The 21069-nt window shown below is 47.4% G+C and overlaps 1 protein-coding gene across 1 annotated transcript; it reads left to right on the forward strand.

The window, feature by feature from the left end:
- The first annotated feature begins 249 nt into the window (after nucleotides 1-249).
- Nucleotides 250-14181, forward strand: INO80B (INO80 complex subunit B). Its single transcript, XM_073562790.1, has 5 exons — nucleotides 250-444; nucleotides 7713-7911; nucleotides 7977-8095; nucleotides 13087-13247; nucleotides 13539-14181. Exons 1-5 carry the CDS (start codon nucleotides 285-287, stop codon nucleotides 14052-14054), a joined length of 1155 nt encoding a protein of 384 aa, XP_073418891.1. The 5' UTR covers nucleotides 250-284; the 3' UTR covers nucleotides 14055-14181.
- Nucleotides 14182-21069: the final 6888 nt, after the last annotated feature.

Raw genomic sequence — 21069 nt, forward strand, 5'->3', positions numbered from 1 at the left:
ATGTGGGGGAATAGGCTGCAGGGGGTAATGTGGGGGAATAGTCTGCAGGGGGTAATGTGGGGGAATAGTCTGCAGGGGGTAATGTGGGGGAATAGTCTGCAGGGGGTAATGTGGGGGAATAGTCTGCAGGGGGTAATGTGGGGGAATAGTCTGCAGGGGGTAATGTGGGGGAATAGTCTGCAGGGGGTAATGTGGGGGAATAGTCTGCAGGGGGTAATGTGGGGGAATAGTCTGCAGGGGGCGCCGCTCACTCCTGACGTCTCTTCCTCTTTTCCTCCTTATAAATGGCGCTCAGTGATTATCCTGTGCTCTCTCGTTACCTTCCCGCGGAAACGAAAGACTTACTGTTTAGTTCCGGGCTGGAGGTCGCTTTATCGGGCGCACTCACCGGAAGTCTTTTGTTACCTGGATTGTTGTGCCCCGTTCGTCACATGGAGGGAACAGGTGAGAAAGACCCCGTTATACCGCAGCCCCGCACCCCACTATACAGGGAGCACAACAGCAGCGCAGCGTCCAGAGCCCGATACCACAGCGCCCCCACAACACAGGACCCCTCCAACCAGCTGGAGAGTCAGTAACCCCCAAATCCTCTATTTCCCTCCACAGCACTTCCTGGAGGCGCTGACCTTATGTTCGGGGGGCTGTGACCTTATATTCGGGGGGCTGTGACCTTATGTTCGGGGGGCTGTGACCTTATGTTCGGGGGGCTGTGACCTTATATTCGGGGGGCTGACCTTATGTTCGGGGGGCTGTGACCTTATGTTCGGGGGGCTGTGACCTTATGTTCGGGGGGCTGTGACCTTATATTCGGGGGGCTGTGACCTTATATTCGGGGGGCTGTGACCTTATATTCGGGGGGCTGACCTTATGTTCGGGGGGCTGTGACCTTATGTTCGGGGGGCTGTGACCTTATATTCGGGGGGCTGACCTTATGTTCGGGGGGCTGTGACCTTATGTGGAGCGCTGTGACCTTATATTCGGGGGGCTGACCTTATGTGGAGCGCTGTGACCTTATGTGGAGCGCTGTGACCTTATGTGGAGCGCTGTGACCTTATGTGGAGCGCTGTGACCTTATATTCGGGGGGCTGACCTTATGTGGAGCGCTGTGACCTTATATTCGGGGGGCTGACCTTATGTGGAGCGCTGTGACCTTATATTCGGGGGGCTGACCTTATGTGGAGCGCTATGATCTTATATTCGGGGGCCTGACCTTATGTGGAGCGCTGTGACCTTATGTGGAGCGCTGTGACCTTATGTGGAGCGCTGTGACCTTATGTGGAGCGCTGTGACCTTATGTTCGGGGGGCTGACCTTATGTGGAGCGCTGTGACCTTATATTCGGGGGGCTGACCTTATGTGGAGCGCTGTGACCTTATGTGGAGCGCTGTGACCTTATATTCGGGGGGCTGACCTTATGTGGAGCGCTGTGATCTTATATTCGGGGGCCTGACCTTATGTGGAGCGCTGTGACCTTATGTTCGGGGGGCTGACCTTATGTGGAGCGCTGTGACCTTATATTCGGGGTGCTGACCTTATGTGGAGCGCTGTGACCTTATGTTCGGGGGGCTGACCTTATGTGGAGCGCTGTGACCTTATATTCGGGGGGCTGACCTTATGTGGAGCGCTGTGACCTTATGTTCGGGGGGCTGACCTTATGTGGAGCGCTGTGACCTTATATTCGGGGTGCTGACCTTATGTGGAGCGCTGTGACCTTATGTTCGGGGGGCTGACCTTATGTGGAGCGCTGTGACCTTATATTCGGGGTGCTGACCTTATGTGGAGCGCTGTGACCTTATGTTCGGGGGGCTGACCTTATGTGGAGCGCTGTGACCTTATATTCGGGGTGCTGACCTTATGTGGAGCGCTGTGACCTTATGTTCGGGGGGCTGACCTTATGTGGAGCGCTGTGACCTTATGTTCGGGGGGCTGACCTTATGTGGAGCGCTGTGACCTTATATTCGGGGGGCTGACCTTATGTGGAGCGCTGTGACCTTATGTGGAGCGCTGTGACCTTATATTCGGGGGGCTGACCTTATGTGGAGCGCTGTGACCTTATGTTCGGGGGGCTGACCTTATGTGGAGCGCTGTGACCTTATGTGGAGCGCTGTGACCTTATGTGGAGCGCTGTGACCTTATGTGGAGCGCTGTGACCTTATATTCGGGGGGCTGACCTTATGTGGAGCGCTGTGACCTTATGTTCGGGGGGCTGTGACCTTATGTGGAGCGCTGTGACCTTATGTGGAGCGCTGTGACCTTATGTTCGGGGGGCTGACCTTATGTGGAGCGCTGTGACCTTATGTTCGGGGGGCTGTGACCTTATGTGGAGCGCTGTGACCTTATGTTCGGGGGGCTGACCTTATGTGGAGCGCTGTGACCTTATGTTCGGGGGGCTGACCTTATGTGGAGCGCTGTGACCTTATATTCGGGGGGCTGACCTTATGTGGAGCGCTGTGACCTTATATTCGGGGGGCTGACCTTATGTGGAGCGCTGTGACCTTATATTCGGGGGGCTGACCTTATGTGGAGCGCTGTGACCTTATATTCGGGGGGCTGACCTTATGTGGAGCGCTGTGACCTTATATTCGGGGGGCTGACCTTATGTGGAGCGCTGTGACCTTATATTCGGGGGGCTGACCTTATGTGAAGCGCTGTGACCTTATATTCGGGGGGCTGACCTTATGTGGAGCGCTGTGACCTTATGTGGAGCGCTGTGACCTTATGTGGAGCGCTGTGACCTTATGTGGAGCGCTGTGACCTTATGTGGAGCGCTGTGACCTTATGTGGAGCGCTGTGACCTTATATTTGGGGGGCTGACCTTATGTGGAGCGCTGTGACCTTATATTCGGGGGGCTGACCTTATGTGGAGCGCTGTGACCTTATATTCGGGGGGCTGACCTTATGTGGAGCGCTGTGACCTTATATTCGGGGTGCTGACCTTATGTGGAGCGCTGTGACCTTATATTCGGGGGGCTGACCTTATGTGGAGCGCTGTGACCTTATGTTCGGGGGGCTGACCTTATGTGGAGCGCTGTGATCTTATATTCGGGGGGCTGACCTTATGTGGAGCGCTGTGACCTTATGTGGAGCGCTGTGACCTTATATTCGGGGGGCTGACCTTATGTGGAGCGCTGTGATCTTATATTCGGGGGGCTGTGACCTTATGTGGAGCGCTGTGACCTTATGTTCGGGGGGCTGACCTTATGTGGAGCGCTGTGACCTTATATTCGGGGGGCTGACCTTATGTGGAGCGCTGTGACCTTATGTGGAGCGCTGTGACCTTATGTGGAGCGCTGTGACCTTATGTTCGGGGGGCTGACCTTATGTGGAGCGCTGTGACCTTATATTCGGGGGGCTGACCTTATGTGGAGCGCTGTCATCTTATATTCGGGGGGCTGACCTTATGTGGAGCGCTGTGACCTTATGTTCGGGGGGCTGACCTTATGTGGAGCGCTGTGACCTTATATTCGGGGGGCTGACCTTATGTGGAGCGCTGTGACCTTATGTTCGGGGGGCTGACCTTATGTGGAGCGCTGTGACCTTATATTCGGGGGGCTGACCTTATGTGGAGCCCTGTGACCTTATGTGGAGCGCTGTGACCTTATATTCGGGGGGGCTGTGACCTTATGTGGAGCGCTGTGACCTTATGTTCGGGGGGCTGACCTTATGTGGAGCGCTGTGACCTTATATTCGGGGGGCTGACCTTATGTGGAGCGCTGTGACCTTATGTGGAGCGCTGTGACCTTATGTGGAGCGCTGTGACCTTATGTTCGGGGGGCTGACCTTATGTGGAGCGCTGTGACCTTATATTCGGGGGGCTGACCTTATGTGGAGCGCTGTCATCTTATATTCGGGGGGCTGACCTTATGTGGAGCGCTGTGACCTTATGTTCGGGGGGCTGACCTTATGTGGAGCGCTGTGACCTTATATTCGGGGGGCTGACCTTATGTGGAGCGCTGTGACCTTATGTTCGGGGGGCTGACCTTATGTGGAGCGCTGTGACCTTATGTTCGGGGGGCTGACCTTATGTGGAGCGCTGTGACCTTATATTCGGGGGGCTGACCTTATGTGGAGCGCTGTGACCTTATGTGGAGCGCTGTGACCTTATATTCGGGGGGCTGACCTTATGTGGAGCGCTGTGACCTTATGTTCGGGGGGCTGACCTTATGTGGAGCGCTGTGACCTTATGTGGAGCGCTGTGACCTTATATTCGGGGGGCTGACCTTATGTGGAGCGCTGTGACCTTATGTTCGGGGGGCTGTGACCTTATGTGGAGCGCTGTGACCTTATGTGGAGCGCTGTGACCTTATGTTCGGGGGGCTGACCTTATGTGGAGCGCTGTGACCTTATGTTCGGGGGGCTGTGACCTTATGTGGAGCGCTGTGACCTTATGTGGAGCGCTGTGACCTTATGTTCGGGGGGCTGACCTTATGTGGAGCGCTGTGACCTTATATTCGGGGGGCTGACCTTATGTGGAGCGCTGTGACCTTATATTCGGGGGGCTGACCTTATGTGGAGCGCTGTGACCTTATATTCGGGGGGCTGACCTTATGTGGAGCGCTGTGACCTTATGTGGAGCGCTGTGACCTTATGTGGAGCGCTGTGACCTTATGTGGAGCGCTGTGACCTTATATTTGGGGGGCTGACCTTATGTGGAGCGCTGTGACCTTATATTCGGGGGGCTGACCTTATGTGGAGCGCTGTGACCTTATATTCGGGGGGCTGACCTTATGTGGAGCGCTGTGACCTTATATTCGGGGGGCTGACCTTATGTGGAGCGCTGTGACCTTATGTTCGGGGGGCTGACCTTATGTGGAGCGCTGTGACCTTATATTCGGGGGGCTGACCTTATGTGGAGCGCTGTGATCTTATATTCGGGGGGCTGACCTTATGTGGAGCGCTGTGACCTTATGTTCGGGGGGGCTGACCTTATGTGGAGCGCTGTGACCTTATATTCGGGGGGCTGACCTTATGTGGAGCGCTGTGACCTTATATTCGGGGGGCTGACCTTATGTGGAGCGCTGTGACCTTATATTCGCGGGGCTGACCTTATGTGGAGCGCTGTGACCTTATGTTCGGGGGGCTGACCTTATGTGGAGCGCTGTGACCTTATGTGGAGCGCTGTGACCTTATGTTCGGGGGGCTGACCTTATGTGGAGCGCTGTGACCTTATGTGGAGCGCTGTGACCTTATGTGGAGCGCTGTGACCTTATGTGGAGCGCTGTGACCTTATATTCGGGGGCCTGACCTTATGTGGAGCGCTGTGACCTTATGTGGAGCGCTGTGATCTTATATTCGGGGGGCTGTGACCTTATGTGGAGCGCTGTGACCTTATGTGGAGCGCTGTGACCTTATGTGGAGCGCTGTGACCTTATGTGGAGCGCTGTGACCTTATGTGGAGCGCTGTGACCTTATGTGGAGCGCTGTGACCTTATGTTCGGGGGGCTGACCTTATGTGGAGCGCTGTGACCTTATGTGGAGCGCTGTGATCTTATATTCGGGGGGCTGTGACCTTATGTGGAGCGCTGTGACCTTATGTGGAGCGCTGTGACCTTATGTGGAGCGCTGTGACCTTATGTGGAGCGCTGTGACCTTATGTGGAGCGCTGTGACCTTATGTGGAGCGCTGTGACCTTATATTCGGGGGCCTGACCTTATGTGGAGCGCTGTGACCTTATATTCGGGGGGCTGTGACCTTATGTGGAGCGCTGTGACCTTATGTTCGGGGGGCTGACCTTATGTGGAGCGCTGTGACCTTATGTGGAGCGCTGTGACCTTATATTCGGGGGGCTGACCTTATGTGGAGCGCTGTGACCTTATATTCGGGGGGCTGACCTTATGTGGAGCGCTGTGACCTTATATTCGGGGTGCTGACCTTATGTGGAGCGCTGTGACCTTATATTCGGGGGGCTGACCTTATGTGGAGCGCTGTGACCTTATGTTCGGGGGGCTGACCTTATGTGGAGCGCTGTGATCTTATATTCGGGGGGCTGACCTTATGTGGAGCGCTGTGACCTTATATTCGGGGGGCTGACCTTATGTGGAGCGCTGTGATCTTATATTCGGGGGGCTGTGACCTTATGTGGAGCGCTGTGACCTTATATTCGGGGGGCTGACCTTATGTGGAGCGCTGTGATCTTATATTCGGGGGGCTGTGACCTTATGTGGAGCGCTGTGACCTTATATTCGGGGGGCTGACCTTATGTGGAGCGCTGTGATCTTATATTCGGGGGGCTGACCTTATGTGGAGCGCTGTGACCTTATGTTCGGGGGGCTGACCTTATGTGGAGCGCTGTGACCTTATATTCGGGGGGCTGACCTTATGTGGAGCGCTGTGATCTTATATTCGGGGGGCTGACCTTATGTGGAGCGCTGTGACCTTATGTTCGGGGGGCTGACCTTATGTGGAGCGCTGTGACCTTATATTCGGGGGGCTGACCTTATGTGGAGCGCTGTGACCTTATGTTCGGGGGGCTGACCTTACGTGGAGCGCTGTGACCTTATGTGGAGCGCTGTGACCTTATGTGGAGCGCTGTGACCTTATATTCGGGGGGCTGACCTTATGTGGAGCGCTGTGATCTTATATTCGGGGGGCTGACCTTATGTGGAGCGCTGTGACCTTATATTCGGGGGGCTGTGACCTTATGTGGAGCGCTGTGACCTTATATTCGGGGGGCTGACCTTATGTGGAGCGCTGTGATCTTATATTCGGGGGGCTGACCTTATGTGGAGCGCTGTGACCTTATGTTCGGGGGGCTGACCTTATGTGGAGCGCTGTGACCTTATATTCGGGGGGCTGACCTTATGTGGAGCGCTGTGATCTTATATTCGGGGGGCTGACCTTATGTGGAGCGCTGTGACCTTATATTCGGGGGGCTGACCTTATGTGGAGCGCTGTGACCTTATATTCGGGGGGCTTACCTTATGTGGAGCGCTGTGACCTTATATTCGGGGGGCTGACCTTATGTGGAGCGCTGTGACCTTATATTCGGGGGGCTGACCTTATGTGGAGTGCTGTGACCTTATGTGGAGCGCTGTGACCTTATGTTCGGGGGGCTGACCTTATGTGGAGCGCTGTGATCTTATGTTCGGGGGGCTGACCTTATGTGGAGCGCTGTGATCTTATGTTCGTGGGGCTGACCTTATGTGGAGCGCTGTGACCTTATGTTCGGGGGGCTGACCTTATGTGGAGCGCTGTCATCTTATGTTCGGGGGGCTGACCTTATGTGGAGCGCTGTCATCTTATGTTCGGGGGGCTGACCTTATGTGGAGCGCTGTGACCTTATGTTCGGGGGGCTGACCTTATGTGGAGCGCTGTGACCTTATATTCGGGGGGCTGACCTTATGTGGAGCGCTGTGACCTTATATTCGGGGGGCTTACCTTATGTGGAGCGCTGTGACCTTATATTCGGGGGGCTGACCTTATGTGGAGCGCTGTCATCTTATGTTCGGGGGGCTGACCTTATGTGGAGCGCTGTCATCTTATGTTCGGGGGGCTGACCTTATGTGGAGCGCTGTGACCTTATATTCGGGGGGCTTACCTTATGTGGAGCGCTGTGACCTTATATTCGGGGGGCTGACCTTATGTGGAGCGCTGTGACCTTATATTCAGGGGGCTGACCTTATGTGGAGCGCTGTGACCTTATGTTCTGGGCTGTGGGGGGGGGGTGTGACCTTTTATCTTCAGGGGGGGCTGACCTTATATTTGGCTTCTCAGGGGACGAGGATGATGTCGGATCTCACGTTCTTCACAAGAAGAAACACAAGAAGCACAAGAAACATAAGAAGAAGCATCACCAGGACGGCGGCACCCCTTCCATGCACTCACAGTCCCGCGTCGCTGATCCCAAGACCACCCTGAAACCACAGCTCCGCCTCAAGATCAAGCTGGGAGGACAAGTGTTGGGTACCAAAAGGTAAGTGCCCTCCGGACCGGGCCCATGCGCCCTGTGGACAGACTGATGAGCTTCTCTTCCCACAGTGTGCCCACCTTCACCGTCATCCCCGAGCAGTCCCGCTCACAGTCCCCCCTTATGGTGGTGGATGAAGACGACGAGCCGCTGGAGGGAGTCCCCATAGAGCAGTACCGGGCGTGGCTAGGTACGGGGGTTGGTGTTGGGGGTTGAGGATGATGGTGGTTGTGGCACCGAGAATTCTGCGGTTGTGAAGATGGTGGAGGCTCGGTACGAGGTGATGGTCAATGGCAGTGAGGGTTGTGTAATCCTTTGATTTTGCCCCGTGGCCATATATGTGAGCAGTTCTTCCAGAGTGTTGTCCATTCTGAGTAGTGCGTCCCCCGCACCGTGTCTCCCCTGTGCCCACTGGCTCTCCATGCCACGTCTCCTTTGTCTCTGCCGTGTCTCTCTGTACGGTTACTCTCCAGTGCCATGTTTTCTGTCCCCATGCCATGTTTCTGTACCGCGTCTCCTGTGCCGTCTCATCTGTTTCCCCGTGTCCCATGCCGTATCCTCTGTTCACCCTGCAGGTTTCTGTGCTCTGTGTCTCCTGTGCCGTCTCCTCTGTTCACCGTTCAGTGTTTCTGTGCTCTGTGTCTCCTGTGCCGTCTCCTCTGTTCACCGTTCAGGGTTTCTGTGCTCTGTGCCTCCTGTGCCGTCTCCTCTGTTCATCGTGCAGGGTTTCTGTGCTCCGTGTCTCCTGTGCCATCTCCTCTGTTCACCGTGCAGGGTTTCTGTGCTCCGTGTCTCCTGTGCCATCTCCTCTGTTCACCGTGCAGGGTTTCTGTGCTCCGTGTCTCCTGTGCCATCTCCTCTGTTCACCGTGCAGGGTTTCTGTGCTCCGTGTCTCCTGTGCCATCTCCTCTGTTCACCGTGCAGGGTTTCTGTGCTCCGTGTCTCCTGTGCCATCTCCTCTGTTCACCGTGCAGGGTTTCTGTGCTCTGTGTCTCCTGTGCCATCTCCTCTGTTCACCGTGCAGTGTTTCTGTGCTCCGTGTCTCCTGTGCCATCTCCTCTGTTCACCGTGCAGGGTTTCTGTGCTTCGTGTCTCCTGTGCCATCTCCTCTGTTCACCGTGCAGGGTTTCTGTGCCATCTCCTCTGTTCACCATGCAGGGTTTCTGTGCTCCGTGTCTCCTGTGCCATCTCCTCTGTTCACCGTGCAGGGTTTCTGTGCTCCGTGTCTCCTGTGCCATCTCCTCTGTTCACCGTGCAGGGTTTCTGTGCTCCGTGTCTCCTGTGCCATCTCCTCTGTTCACCGTGCAGGGTTTCTGTGCTCCGTGTCTCCTGTGCCATCTCCTCTGTTCACCGTGCAGGGTTTCTGTGCTCCGTGTCTCCTGTGCCATCTCCTCTGTTCACCGTGCAGGTTTTCTGTGTTCTGCTTTCTCCCGTGCCATCTCCTCTGTTCACCGTGCAGGGTTTCTGTGCTCCGTGTCTCCTGTGCCATCTCCTCTGTTCACCATGCAGGGTTTCTGTGCTCAGTGTCTGCCGTGCCATCTCCTCTGTTCACCGTGCCGGTTTTCTGTGTTCTGCTTTCTCCCGTGCCATCTCCTCTGTTCACCGTGCAGGGTTTCTGTGTTCTGCTTTCTCCCGTGCCATGTTTTTGTGCCCCGCACCTCTCATGCCTCGTTTCTGTGGCTCTCCATGCCACGTCTCCTTTGTCTCTGCCGTGTCTCTCTGTACGGTTACTCTCCAGTGCCATGTTTTCTGTCCCCATGCCATGTTTCTGTACCGCGTCTCCTGTGCCGTCTCATCTGTTTCCCCTGTGTCCCATGCCGTATCCTCTGTTCACCCTGCAGGGTTTCTGTGCTCCGTGTCTCCTGTGCCATCTCCTCTGTTCACCGTGCAGGGTTTCTGTGCTCCGTGTCTCCTGTGCCGTCTCCTCTGTTCACCGTTCAGTGTTTCTGTGCTCTGTGTCTCCTGTGCCGTCTGCTCTGTTCACCGTTCAGTGTTTCTGTGCTCTGTGTCTCCTGTGCCATCTCCTCTGTTCTCCATGCAGGGTTTCTGTGCTCCGTGTCTCCCGTGCCATCTCCTCTGTTCACCGTGCAGGGTTTCTGTGCTCCGTGTCTCCCGTGCCATCTCCTCTGTTCACCGTGCAGGGTTTCTGTGCTCCGTGTCTCCCGTGCCATCTCCTCTGTTCACCGTGCAGGGTTTCTGTGCTCCGTGTCTCCCGTGCCATCTCCTCTGTTCACCGTGCAGGGTTTCTGTGCTCCGTGTCTCCCGTGCCATCTCCTCTGTTCACCGTGCAGGTTTTCTGTGCTCTGTGTCTCCCGTGCCATCTTCTCTGTTCACCGTGCAGGTTTTCTGTGTTCTGCTTTCTCCCGTGCCATCTCCTCTGTTCACCGTGCAGGGTTTCTGTGCTCCATGTCTCCTGTGCCATCTCCTCTGTTCACCGTGCAGGGTTTCTGTGCTTCGTGTCTCCTGTGCCATCTCCTCTGTTCACCGTGCAGGGTTTCTGTGCTCAGTGTCTCCTGTGCCATCTCCTCTGTTCACCGTGCAGGGTTTCTGTGCCATCTCCTCTGTTCACCATGCAGGGTTTCTGTGCTCCGTGTCTCCTGTGCCATCTCCTCTGTTCACCGTGCAGGGTTTCTGTGCTCAGTGTCTCCTGTGCCATCTCCTCTGTTCACCGTGCAGAGTTTCTGTGCTCCGTGTCTCCTGTGCCATCTCCTCTGTTCACCGTGCAGGGTTTCTGTGCTCCGTGTCTCCTGTGCCATCTCCTCTGTTCACCGTGCAGGTTTTCTGTGTTCTGCTTTCTCCCGTGCCATCTCCTCTGTTCACCGTGCAGGGTTTCTGTGCTCCGTGTCTCCTGTGCCATCTCCTCTGTTCACCATGCAGGGTTTCTGTGCTCAGTGTCTGCCGTGCCATCTCCTCTGTTCACCGTGCAGGGTTTCTGTGTTCTGCTTTCTCCCGTGCCATGTTTTTGTGCCCCGCACCTCTCATGCCTCGTTTCTGTGGCTCTCCATGCCACGTCTCCTTTGTCTCTGCCGTGTCTCTCTGTACGGTTACTCTCCAGTGCCATGTTTTCTGTCCCCATGCCATGTTTCTGTACCGCGTCTCCTGTGCCGTCTCATCTGTTTCCCCTGTGTCCCATGCCGTATCCTCTGTTCACCCTGCAGGGTTTCTGTGCTCCGTGTCTCCTGTGCCATCTCCTCTGTTCACCCTGCAGGGTTTCTGTGCTCCGTGTCTCCCGTGCCATCTCCTCAGTTCACCATGCAGGGTTTCTGTGCTCCGTGTCTCCCGTGCCATCTCCTCTGTTCACCGTGCAGGGTTTCTGTGCTCCGTGTCTCCCGTGCCATCTCCTCTGTTCACCGTGCAGGTTTTCTGTGTTCTGTGTTCTGCTTTCTCCCGTGCCATCTCCTCTGTTCACCGTGCAGGGTTTCTGTGCTCCGTGTCTCCCGTGCCATCTCCTCTGTTCACCGTGCAGGTTTTCTGTGCTCTGTGTCTCCCGTGCCATCTCCTCTGTTCACCTTGCAGGGTTTCTGTGCTCCGTGTCTCCCGTACCATCTCCTCTGTTCACCGTGCAGGTTTTCTGTGCTCTGTGTCTCCCGTGCCATCTCCTCTGTTCACCGTGCAGGTTTTCTGTGCTCTGTGTCTCCCGTGCCATCTCCTCTGTTCACCGTGCAGGTTTTCTGTGTTCTGCTTTCTCCCGTGCCATCTCCTCTGTTCACCGTGCAGGGTTTCTGTGCTCCGTGTCTCCCGTGCCATCTCCTCTGTTCACCGTGCAGGTTTTCTGTGCTCTGTGTCTCCCGTGCCATCTCCTCTGTTCACCTTGCAGGGTTTCTGTGCTCCGTGTCTCCCGTGCCATCTCCTCTGTTCACCGTGCAGGTTTTCTGTGCTCTGTGTCTCCCGTGCCATCTCCTCTGTTCACCGTGCAGGTTTTCTGTGCTCTGTGTCTCCCGTGCCATCTCCTCTGTTCACCGTGCAGGTTTTCTGTGTTCTGCTTTCTCCCGTGCCATCTCCTCTGTTCACCGTGCAGGTTTTCTGTGTTCTGCTTTCTCCCGTGCCATCTCCTCTGTTCACCGTGCAGGTTTTCTGTGTTCTGCTTTCTCCCGTGCCATGTTTTTGTGCCCCGCACCTCTCATGCCGCGTTTCTGTGGCTCTCCATGCCACGTCTCCTTTGTCTCTGCCGTGTCTCTCTGTACGGTTACTCTCCAGTGCCATGTTTTCTGTCCCCATGCCATGTTTCTGTACCGCGTCTCCTGTGCCGTCTCATCTGTTTCCCCTGTGTCCCATGCCGTATCCTCTGTTCACCCTGCAGGGTTTCTGTGCTCCGTGTCTCCTGTGCCATCTCCTCTGTTCACCGTGCAGGGTTTCTGTGCTCCGTGTCTCCTGTGCCGTCTGCTCTGTTCACCGTTCAGTGTTTCTGTGCTCTGTCTCCTGTGCCATCTCCTCTGTTCACCATGCAGGGTTTCTGTGCTCCGTGTCTCCCATGCCATCTCCTCTGTTCACCGTGCAGGGTTTCTGTGCTCCGTGTCTCCCGTGCCATCTCCTCTGTTCACCGTGCAGGGTTTCTGTGCTCCGTGTCTCCCGTGCCATCTCCTCTGTTCACCGTGCAGGGTTTCTGTGCTCCGTGTCTCCCGTGCCATCTCCTCTGTTCACCGTGCAGGGTTTCTGTGCTCCGTGTCTCCCGTGCCATCTCCTCTGTTCACCGTGCAGGTTTTCTGTGTTCTGCTTTCTCCCGTGCCATCTCCTCTGCACGGTGAACAGGTTTTCTGTGTTCTGCTTTCTCCCGTGCCATCTCCTCTGTTCACCGTGCAGGTTTTCTGTGTTCTGCTTTCTCCCGTGCCATCTCCTCTGTTCACCGTGCAGGTTTTCTGTGTTCTGCTTTCTCCCGTGCCATCTCCTCTGCACGGTGAACAGGTTTTCTGTGTTCTGCTTTCTCCCGTGCCATCTCCTCTGTTCACCGTGCAGGTTTTCTGTGTTCTGCTTTCTCCCGTGCCATGTTTTGGTGCCCCGCACCTCTCATGCCGCGTTTCTGTGGCCCGCATCTCTCGTGCCATCTCCTCTCTTCCCCGTGCCGTGTGACTGCTCTGCTGTATTGGTAAAGTACAGTGTTGGAGGCTGCTGTATACCGGTTGACATCTTGTCACTGTGCCCTCCTGGCTGCATGTGATGTGTTGGGTCTCCATGTGTCTGTAGATGAGGACAGTAACATGGATCCGCTGCCCTCGCCCGCTGCGGCTCCGGTGTCGGAGCAGGATGAGGAGATGCGTTGGTTGGACGCTCTTGAGAGGGGAGATCTGGATGTCAATGGTGATCTAAAGAGAGAGACTGACGATACACTGCTGACAGCTCGCCAGGTGAGTGCGGTATAGGGAGTGGGTGGGCACAATGTTGGGTGTGGTAGGTTCAATGTGGTGGTGGGGTTGGAGGTGCAGCACATTATGGTATGTGGTAGTGGGGGGGGCTTAAGCACAGTATAGGAAGGTAGATGTGGTGGGGTGGAGAGGCAGGGAAGCCTTTCTCCTGCTTGCCCGTTACCGCCTCCTCCTGCCCGTTCCCGCCTCCTCCTGCCCGTTCCTGCCTCCTCCTGCCCGTTCCCTCCTTTCTCTGTTTCGCCTGCTGTGTGTGATGTGTTGGTCTCTTCGCAGAGAGCCCTCTTGCAGAAGCAGCAGACCCCTGCTGCCCCTCTGTACCCGCCAGCTGTTTACGCACGCCCCCCGCAGGAGATGTCTCAGGAGATGTTGGTGAAGAGAGAGGAGAAGGCTCGAAAGAGGAGACTGCAAGCGGCAAAGAAAGCCGAGGAGAGTAAAAAGCAGACCATAGAGAGACTGACCAAGACCTCCAAATCCCGGGGCGCCAAGCCGGCCTCTGGACGAAGAGGGGGCCGCCAGCCTCCATGCCCCACTATCCGATACCAGAACAATGCCCACAGTATTACCATGTCCTACCCCCCAGGTGTTCCCCACCCTGTCCCGGCAGAACCCCGGGCCACACTGCCTGCCCCACAGCTCTGCAGCGCCCCCGGCTGCACCAACCTAAAGAAATACTCCTGTTCTAGGACTCGTGTCCCGCTCTGCAGTCTGCGGTGCTACCACAAAAACTTGGAGGTCCACAGTCACCAGAACTATGACCCGTCCCCCCACATGGAGACAACGAGACCCTGACTGAGCAGAGAAACCCCAGGATGTCACGCTCAAGGATTCTTCTATAGGTTGATACTAAATCACCGGAACACCGACCTGTGTCATGTACAGCTCCAATACGTGCAATAAATGTCAGCGTAACTAATGAGCATAGGATGGTATGTGTGCCCACAGGGGTGGTGTGATGGGAGTTATAATCTTGTACATAGGGGCAGTATTATAGTAGTTATATTCTTGTACATAGAAGCAGTATTATAGTAGTTATATTCTTGTACATAGGAGTAGTATTATAGTAGTTATATTCTTGTACATAGGAGCAGTATTATAGTAGTTATATTCTTGTACATAGGAGCAATATTATAGTAGTTATATTCTTGTACATAGAAGCAGTATTATAGTAGTTATATTCTTGTACATAGGGGCAGTATTATAGTAGTTATATTCTTGTACATAGGAGCAGTATTATAGTAGTTATATTCTTGTACATAGGAGCAGTATTATAGTAGTTATATTCTTGTACATAGAAGCAGTATTATAGTAGTTATATTCTTGTACATAGGAGCAATATTATAGTAGTTATATTCTTGTACATAGAAGCAGTATTATAGTAGTTATATTCTTGTACATAGAGGCAGTATTATAGTAGTTATATTCTTGTACATAGGGGCAGTATTATAGTAGTTATATTCTTGTTCATAGGAGCAATATTATAGTAGTTATATTCTTGTACATAGGAGCAGTATTATAGTAGTTATATTCTTGTTCATAGGAGCAATATTATAGTAGTTATATTCTTGTACATAGAAGCAGTATTATAGTAGTTATATTCTTGTACATAGGGGGCAGTATTATAGTAGTTATATTCTTGTACATAGGGGGCAGTATTATAGTAGTTATATTCTTGTTCATAGGAGTAATATTATAGTAGTTATATTCTTGTACATAGAAGCAGTATTATAGTAGTTATATTCTTGTACATAGGGGCAGTATTATAGTAGTTATATTCTTGTATATAGGGGCAGTATTATAGTAGTTATATTCTTCTACATAGGGGCAGTATTATAGTAGTTATATTCTTGTACATAAGGGGCAGTATTATAGTAGTTATATTCTTGTACATAGGGGCAGTATTATAGTAGTTATATTCTTCTACATAGGGGCAGTATTATAGTAGTTATATTCTTGTACATAAGGGGCAGTATTATAGTAGTTATATTCTTGTATATAGGGGCAGTATTATAGTAGTTATATTCTTGTATATAGGAGCACTATTATAGTAGTTATATTCTTGTATATAGGGGCAGTATTATAGTAGTTATATTCCTGTACATAGGGGGCAGTATTATAGTGTTATAGTGTTGTATATAGGTGGCAGTATTATAGTAGCTATATTCTTGTACATGGGGGCAGTATTATAGTAGTTATATTCTTGTACATAGGGGCAGTATTATAGTAGTTATATTCTTGTATATAGGGGCAGTATTATAGTAGTTATATTCTTGTACATAGGGGGCAGTATTATAGTAGTTATATTCTTGTATATAGGAGCAGTATTATAGTAGTTATATTCTTGTACATAGGAGCAGTATTATAGTAGTTATATTCTTGTACATAGGAGCAGTATTATAGTAGTTATATTCTTGTACATAGGAGCAGTATTATAGTAGTTATATTCTTGTATATAGGGGCAGTATTATAGTAGTTATATTCTTGTACATAGGGGGCAGTATTATAGTAGTTATATTCTTGTACATAGGAGCAGTATTATAGTAGTTATATTCTTGTACATAGGAGCAGTATTATAGTAGTTATATTCTTGTACATAGGAGCAGTATTATAGTAGTTATATTCTTGTACATAGGGGGCAGTATTATAGTAGTTATATTCTTGTATATAGGAGCAGTATTATAGTAGTTATATTCTTGTATATAGGGGCAGTATTATAGTAGTTATATTCTTGTACATAGGGGGCAGTATTATAGTAGTTATATTCTTGTATATAGGAGCAGTATTATAGTAGTTATATTCTTGTACATAGGAGCAGTATTATAGTAGTTATATTCTTGTACATAGGAGCAGTATTATAGTAGTTATATTCTTGTACATAGGAGCAGTATTATAGTAGTTATATTCTTGTATATAGGGGCAGTATTATAGTAGTTATATTCTTGTACATAGGAGCAGTATTATAGTAGCTATATTCTTGTATATAGGGGGCAGTATTATAGTAGTTATATTCTTGTACATAGGGGCAGTATTATAGTAGTTATATTCTTGTACATAGGGGGTATTATTATAGTAGTTATATTCTTGTACATAGGGGGCAGTATTATAGTAGTTATATTCTTGTACATAGGAGTAGTATTATAGTAGTTATATTCTTGTATAGAGGGGCAGTATTATTGTAGTTATATTCTTGTGCATAGGTGGCAGTATTATAGTAGTTATATTCTTGTGTATAGGAGCAGTATTATAGTAGTTATATTCTTGTACATAGGAGCAGTATTATAGTAGTTATATTCTTGTACATAGGGGGCAGTGTTATAGTAGTTAAATTCTTGTATATAGGAGCAGTATTATAGTAGTTATATTCTTGTACATAGGAGCAGTATTATAGTAGTTATATTCTTGTACATAGGGGCAGTATTATAGTAGTTATATTCTTGTACATAGGAGCAGTATTATAGTAGTTATATTCTTGTACATAGGAGCAGTATTATAGTAGTTATATTCTTGTACATAGGGAGCAGTATTATAGTAGTTATATTCTTGTATATAGGGGCAGTATTATAGTAGTTATATTCTTGTTCATAGGAGCAATATTATAGTAGTTATATTCTTGTACATAGGGGCAGTATTATAGTAGTTATATTCTTGTACATAGAAGCAGTATTATTGTAGTTATATTCTTGTTCATAGGAGCAGTATTATAGTAGTTATATTCTTGTACATAGAAGCAGTATTATAGTAGTTATATTCTTGTTCATAGGAGCAATATTATAGTAGTTATATTCTTGTACATAGGAGCAGTATTATAGTAGTTATATTCTTGTTCATAGGAGCAATATTATAGTAGTTATATTCTTGTACATAGAAGCAGTATTATAGTAGTTATCTTCTTGTACATAGGGGGCAGTATTATAGTAGTTATATTCTTGTTCATAGGGGCAGTATTATAGTAGTTATATTCTTGTATATAGGGGCAGTATTATAGTAGTTATATTCTTCTACATGGGGCAGTATTATTGTAGTTATATTCTTGTACATAAGGGGCAGTATTATAGTAGTTATATTCTTGTATATAGGGGCAGTATTATAGTAGTTATATTCTTGTTCATAGGAGCAGTATTATAGTAGTTATAGTCTTGTACATAGGGGGCAGTATTATAGTAGTTATATTCTTGTACATAGGGGCAGTATTATAGTAGTTATATTCTTGTATATAGGGGCAGTATTATAGTAGTTATATTCTTCTACATAGGGGCAGTATTATAGTAGTTATATTCTTGTACATAAGGGGCAGTATTATAGTAGTTATATTCTTGTATATAGGGGCAGTATTATAGTAGTTATATTCTTGTTCATAGGAGCAATATTTTAGTAGTTATATTCTTGTACATAGAAGCAGTATTATAGTAGTTATATTCTTGTACATAGGGGCAGTATTATAGTAGTTATATTCTTCTACATAGGGGCAGTATTATAGTAGTTATATTCTTGTACATAAGGGGCAGTATTATAGTAGTTATATTCTTGTACATAGGAGCAGTATTATAGTAGTTATATTCTACATAGGGGCAGTATTATAGTAGTTATATTCTTGTACATAAGGGGCAGTATTATAATAGTTTTATTCTTGTATATAGGGGCAGTATTATAGTAGTTATATTCTTGTATATAGGAGCAGTATTATAGTAGTTATATTCTTGTACATAGGGGCAGTATTATAGTAGTTATATTCTTGTACATAGGGGCAGTATTATAGTAGTTATATTCTACATAGGGGCAGTATTATAGTAGTTATATTCTTGTATATAGGGGCAGTATTAAAGTAGTTATATTCTACATAGGGGCAGTATTATAGTAGTTATATTCTTGTACATAGGGGCAGTATTATAGTAGTTATATTCTTGTATATAGGGGCAGTATTATAGTAGTTATATTGTACATAGGAGCAGTATTATAGTAGTTATATTCTTGTACATAGGGGCAGTATTATAGTAGTTATATTCTTGTACATAGGGGCAGTATTATAGTAGTTATATTCTTGTACATAGGGGGCAGTATTATAGTAGTTATATTCTTGTACATAGGGGCAGTATTATAGTAGTTATATTCTTGTACATAGGGGAAGTATTATAGTAGTTATATTCTTGTTCATAGGAGCAATATTATAGTAGTTATATTCTTGTACATAGGGGCAGTATTATAGTAGTTATATTCTTGTTCATAGGAGCAATATTATAGTAGTTATATTCTTGTATATAGGGGCAGTATTATAGTAGTTATATTCTTGTTCATAGGGGCAGTATTATAGTAGTTATATTCTTGTATATAGGGGCAGTATTATAGTAGTTATATTCCTGTACATAGGGGGCAGTATTATAGTAGTTATATTCTTGTATATAGGGGCAGTATTATAGTAGTTATATTCCTGTACATAGGGGGCAGTATTATAGTGTTATAGTCTTGTATATAGGTGGCAGTATTATAGTAGCTATATTCTTGTACATGGGGGCAGTATTATAGTAGTTATATTCTTGTACATAGGGGCAGTATTATAGTAGTTATATTCTTGTATATAGGGGCAGTATTATAGTAGTTATATTCCTGTACATAGGGGGCAGTATTATAGTGTTATAGTGTTGTATATAGGTGGCAGTATTATAGTAGCTATATTCTTGTACATGGGGGCAGTATTATAGTAGTTATATTCTTTTACGTATGGGCAGTATTATTGTAGTTATATTCTTGTACGTAGGGGCAGTATTATAGTAGTTATATTCTTGTACATAGGGGCAGTATTATAGTAGTTATATTCTTGTATATAGGGGCAGTATTATAGTAGTTATATTCTTGTACATAGGGGGCAGTATTATAGTAGTTATATTCTTGTATATAGGAGCAGTATTATAGTAGTTATATTCTTGTACATAGGAGCAGTATTATAGTAGTTATATTCTTGTACATAGGAGCAGTATTATAGTAGTTATATTCTTGTACATAGGAGCAGTATTATAGTAGTTATATTCTTGTATATAGGGGCAGTATTATAGTAGTTATATTCTTGTACATAGGGGGCAGTATTATAGTAGTTATATTCTTGTATATAGGAGCAGTATTATAGTAGTTATATTCTACATAGGGGCAGTATTATAGTAGTTATATTCTTGTACATAAGGGGCAGTATTATAATAGTTTTATTCTTGTATATAGGGGCAGTATTATAGTAGTTATATTCTTGTATATAGGAGCAGTATTATAGTAGTTATATTCTTGTACATAGGGGCAGTATTATAGTAGTTATATTCTTGTACATAGGGGCAGTATTATAGTAGTTATATTCTACATAGGGGCAGTATTATAGTAGTTATATTCTTGTATATAGGGGCAGTATTAAAGTAGTTATATTCTACATAGGGGCAGTATTATAGTAGTTATATTCTTGTACATAGGGGCAGTATTATAGTAGTTATATTCTTGTATATAGGGGCAGTATTATAGTAGTTATATTCTTGTATATAGGGGCAGTATTATAGTAGTTATATTGTACATAGGAGCAGTATTATAGTAGTTATATTCTTGTACATAGGGGCAGTATTATAGTAGTTATATTCTTGTACATAGGGGCAGTATTATAGTAGTTATATTCTTGTACATAGGGGGCAGTATTATAGTAGTTATATTCTTGTACATAGGGGCAGTATTATAGTAGTTATATTCTTGTACATAGGGGAAGTATTATAGTAGTTATATTCTTGTTCATAGGAGCAATATTATAGTAGTTATATTCTTGTACATAGGGGCAGTATTATAGTAGTTATATTCTTGTTCATAGGAGCAATATTATAGTAGTTATATTCTTGTATATAGGGGCAGTATTATAGTAGTTATATTCTTGTTCATAGGGGCAGTATTATAGTAGTTATATTCTTGTATATAGGGGCAGTATTATAGTAGTTATATTCCTGTACATAGGGGGCAGTATTATAGTAGTTATATTCTTGTATATAGGGGCAGTATTATAGTAGTTATATTCCTGTACATAGGGGGCAGTATTATAGTGTTATAGTCTTGTATATAGGTGGCAGTATTATAGTAGCTATATTCTTGTACATGGGGGCAGTATTATAGTAGTTATATTCTTGTACATAGGGGCAGTATTATAGTAGTTATATTCTTGTATATAGGGGCAGTATTATAGTAGTTATATTCCTGTACATAGGGGGCAGTATTATAGTGTTATAGTGTTGTATATAGGTGGCAGTATTATAGTAGCTATATTCTTGTACATGGGGGCAGTATTATAGTAGTTATATTCTTTTACGTATGGGCAGTATTATTGTAGTTATATTCTTGTACGTAGGGGCAGTATTATAGTAGTTATATTCTTGTACATAGGGGCAGTATTATAGTAGTTATATTCTTGTATATAGGGGCAGTATTATAGTAGTTATATTCTTGTACATAGGGGGCAGTATTATAGTAGTTATATTCTTGTATATAGGAGCAGTATTATAGTAGTTATATTCTTGTACATAGGAGCAGTATTATAGTAGTTATATTCTTGTACATAGGAGCAGTATTATAGTAGTTATATTCTTGTACATAGGAGCAGTATTATAGTAGTTATATTCTTGTATATAGGGGCAGTATTATAGTAGTTATATTCTTGTACATAGGGGGCAGTATTATAGTAGTTATATTCTTGTATATAGGAGCAGTATTATAGTAGTTATATTCTTGTACATAGGAGCAGTATTATAGTAGTTATATTCTTGTACATAGGAGCAGTATTATAGTAGCTATATTCTTG

The sequence above is a fragment of the Dendrobates tinctorius genome, unplaced genomic scaffold, assembly GCF_039654945.1.
Source record: "Dendrobates tinctorius isolate UK_male_01 unplaced genomic scaffold, ASM3965494v1 ptg000367l, whole genome shotgun sequence".
Taxonomy (NCBI): Eukaryota; Metazoa; Chordata; class Amphibia; order Anura; family Dendrobatidae; genus Dendrobates; species Dendrobates tinctorius.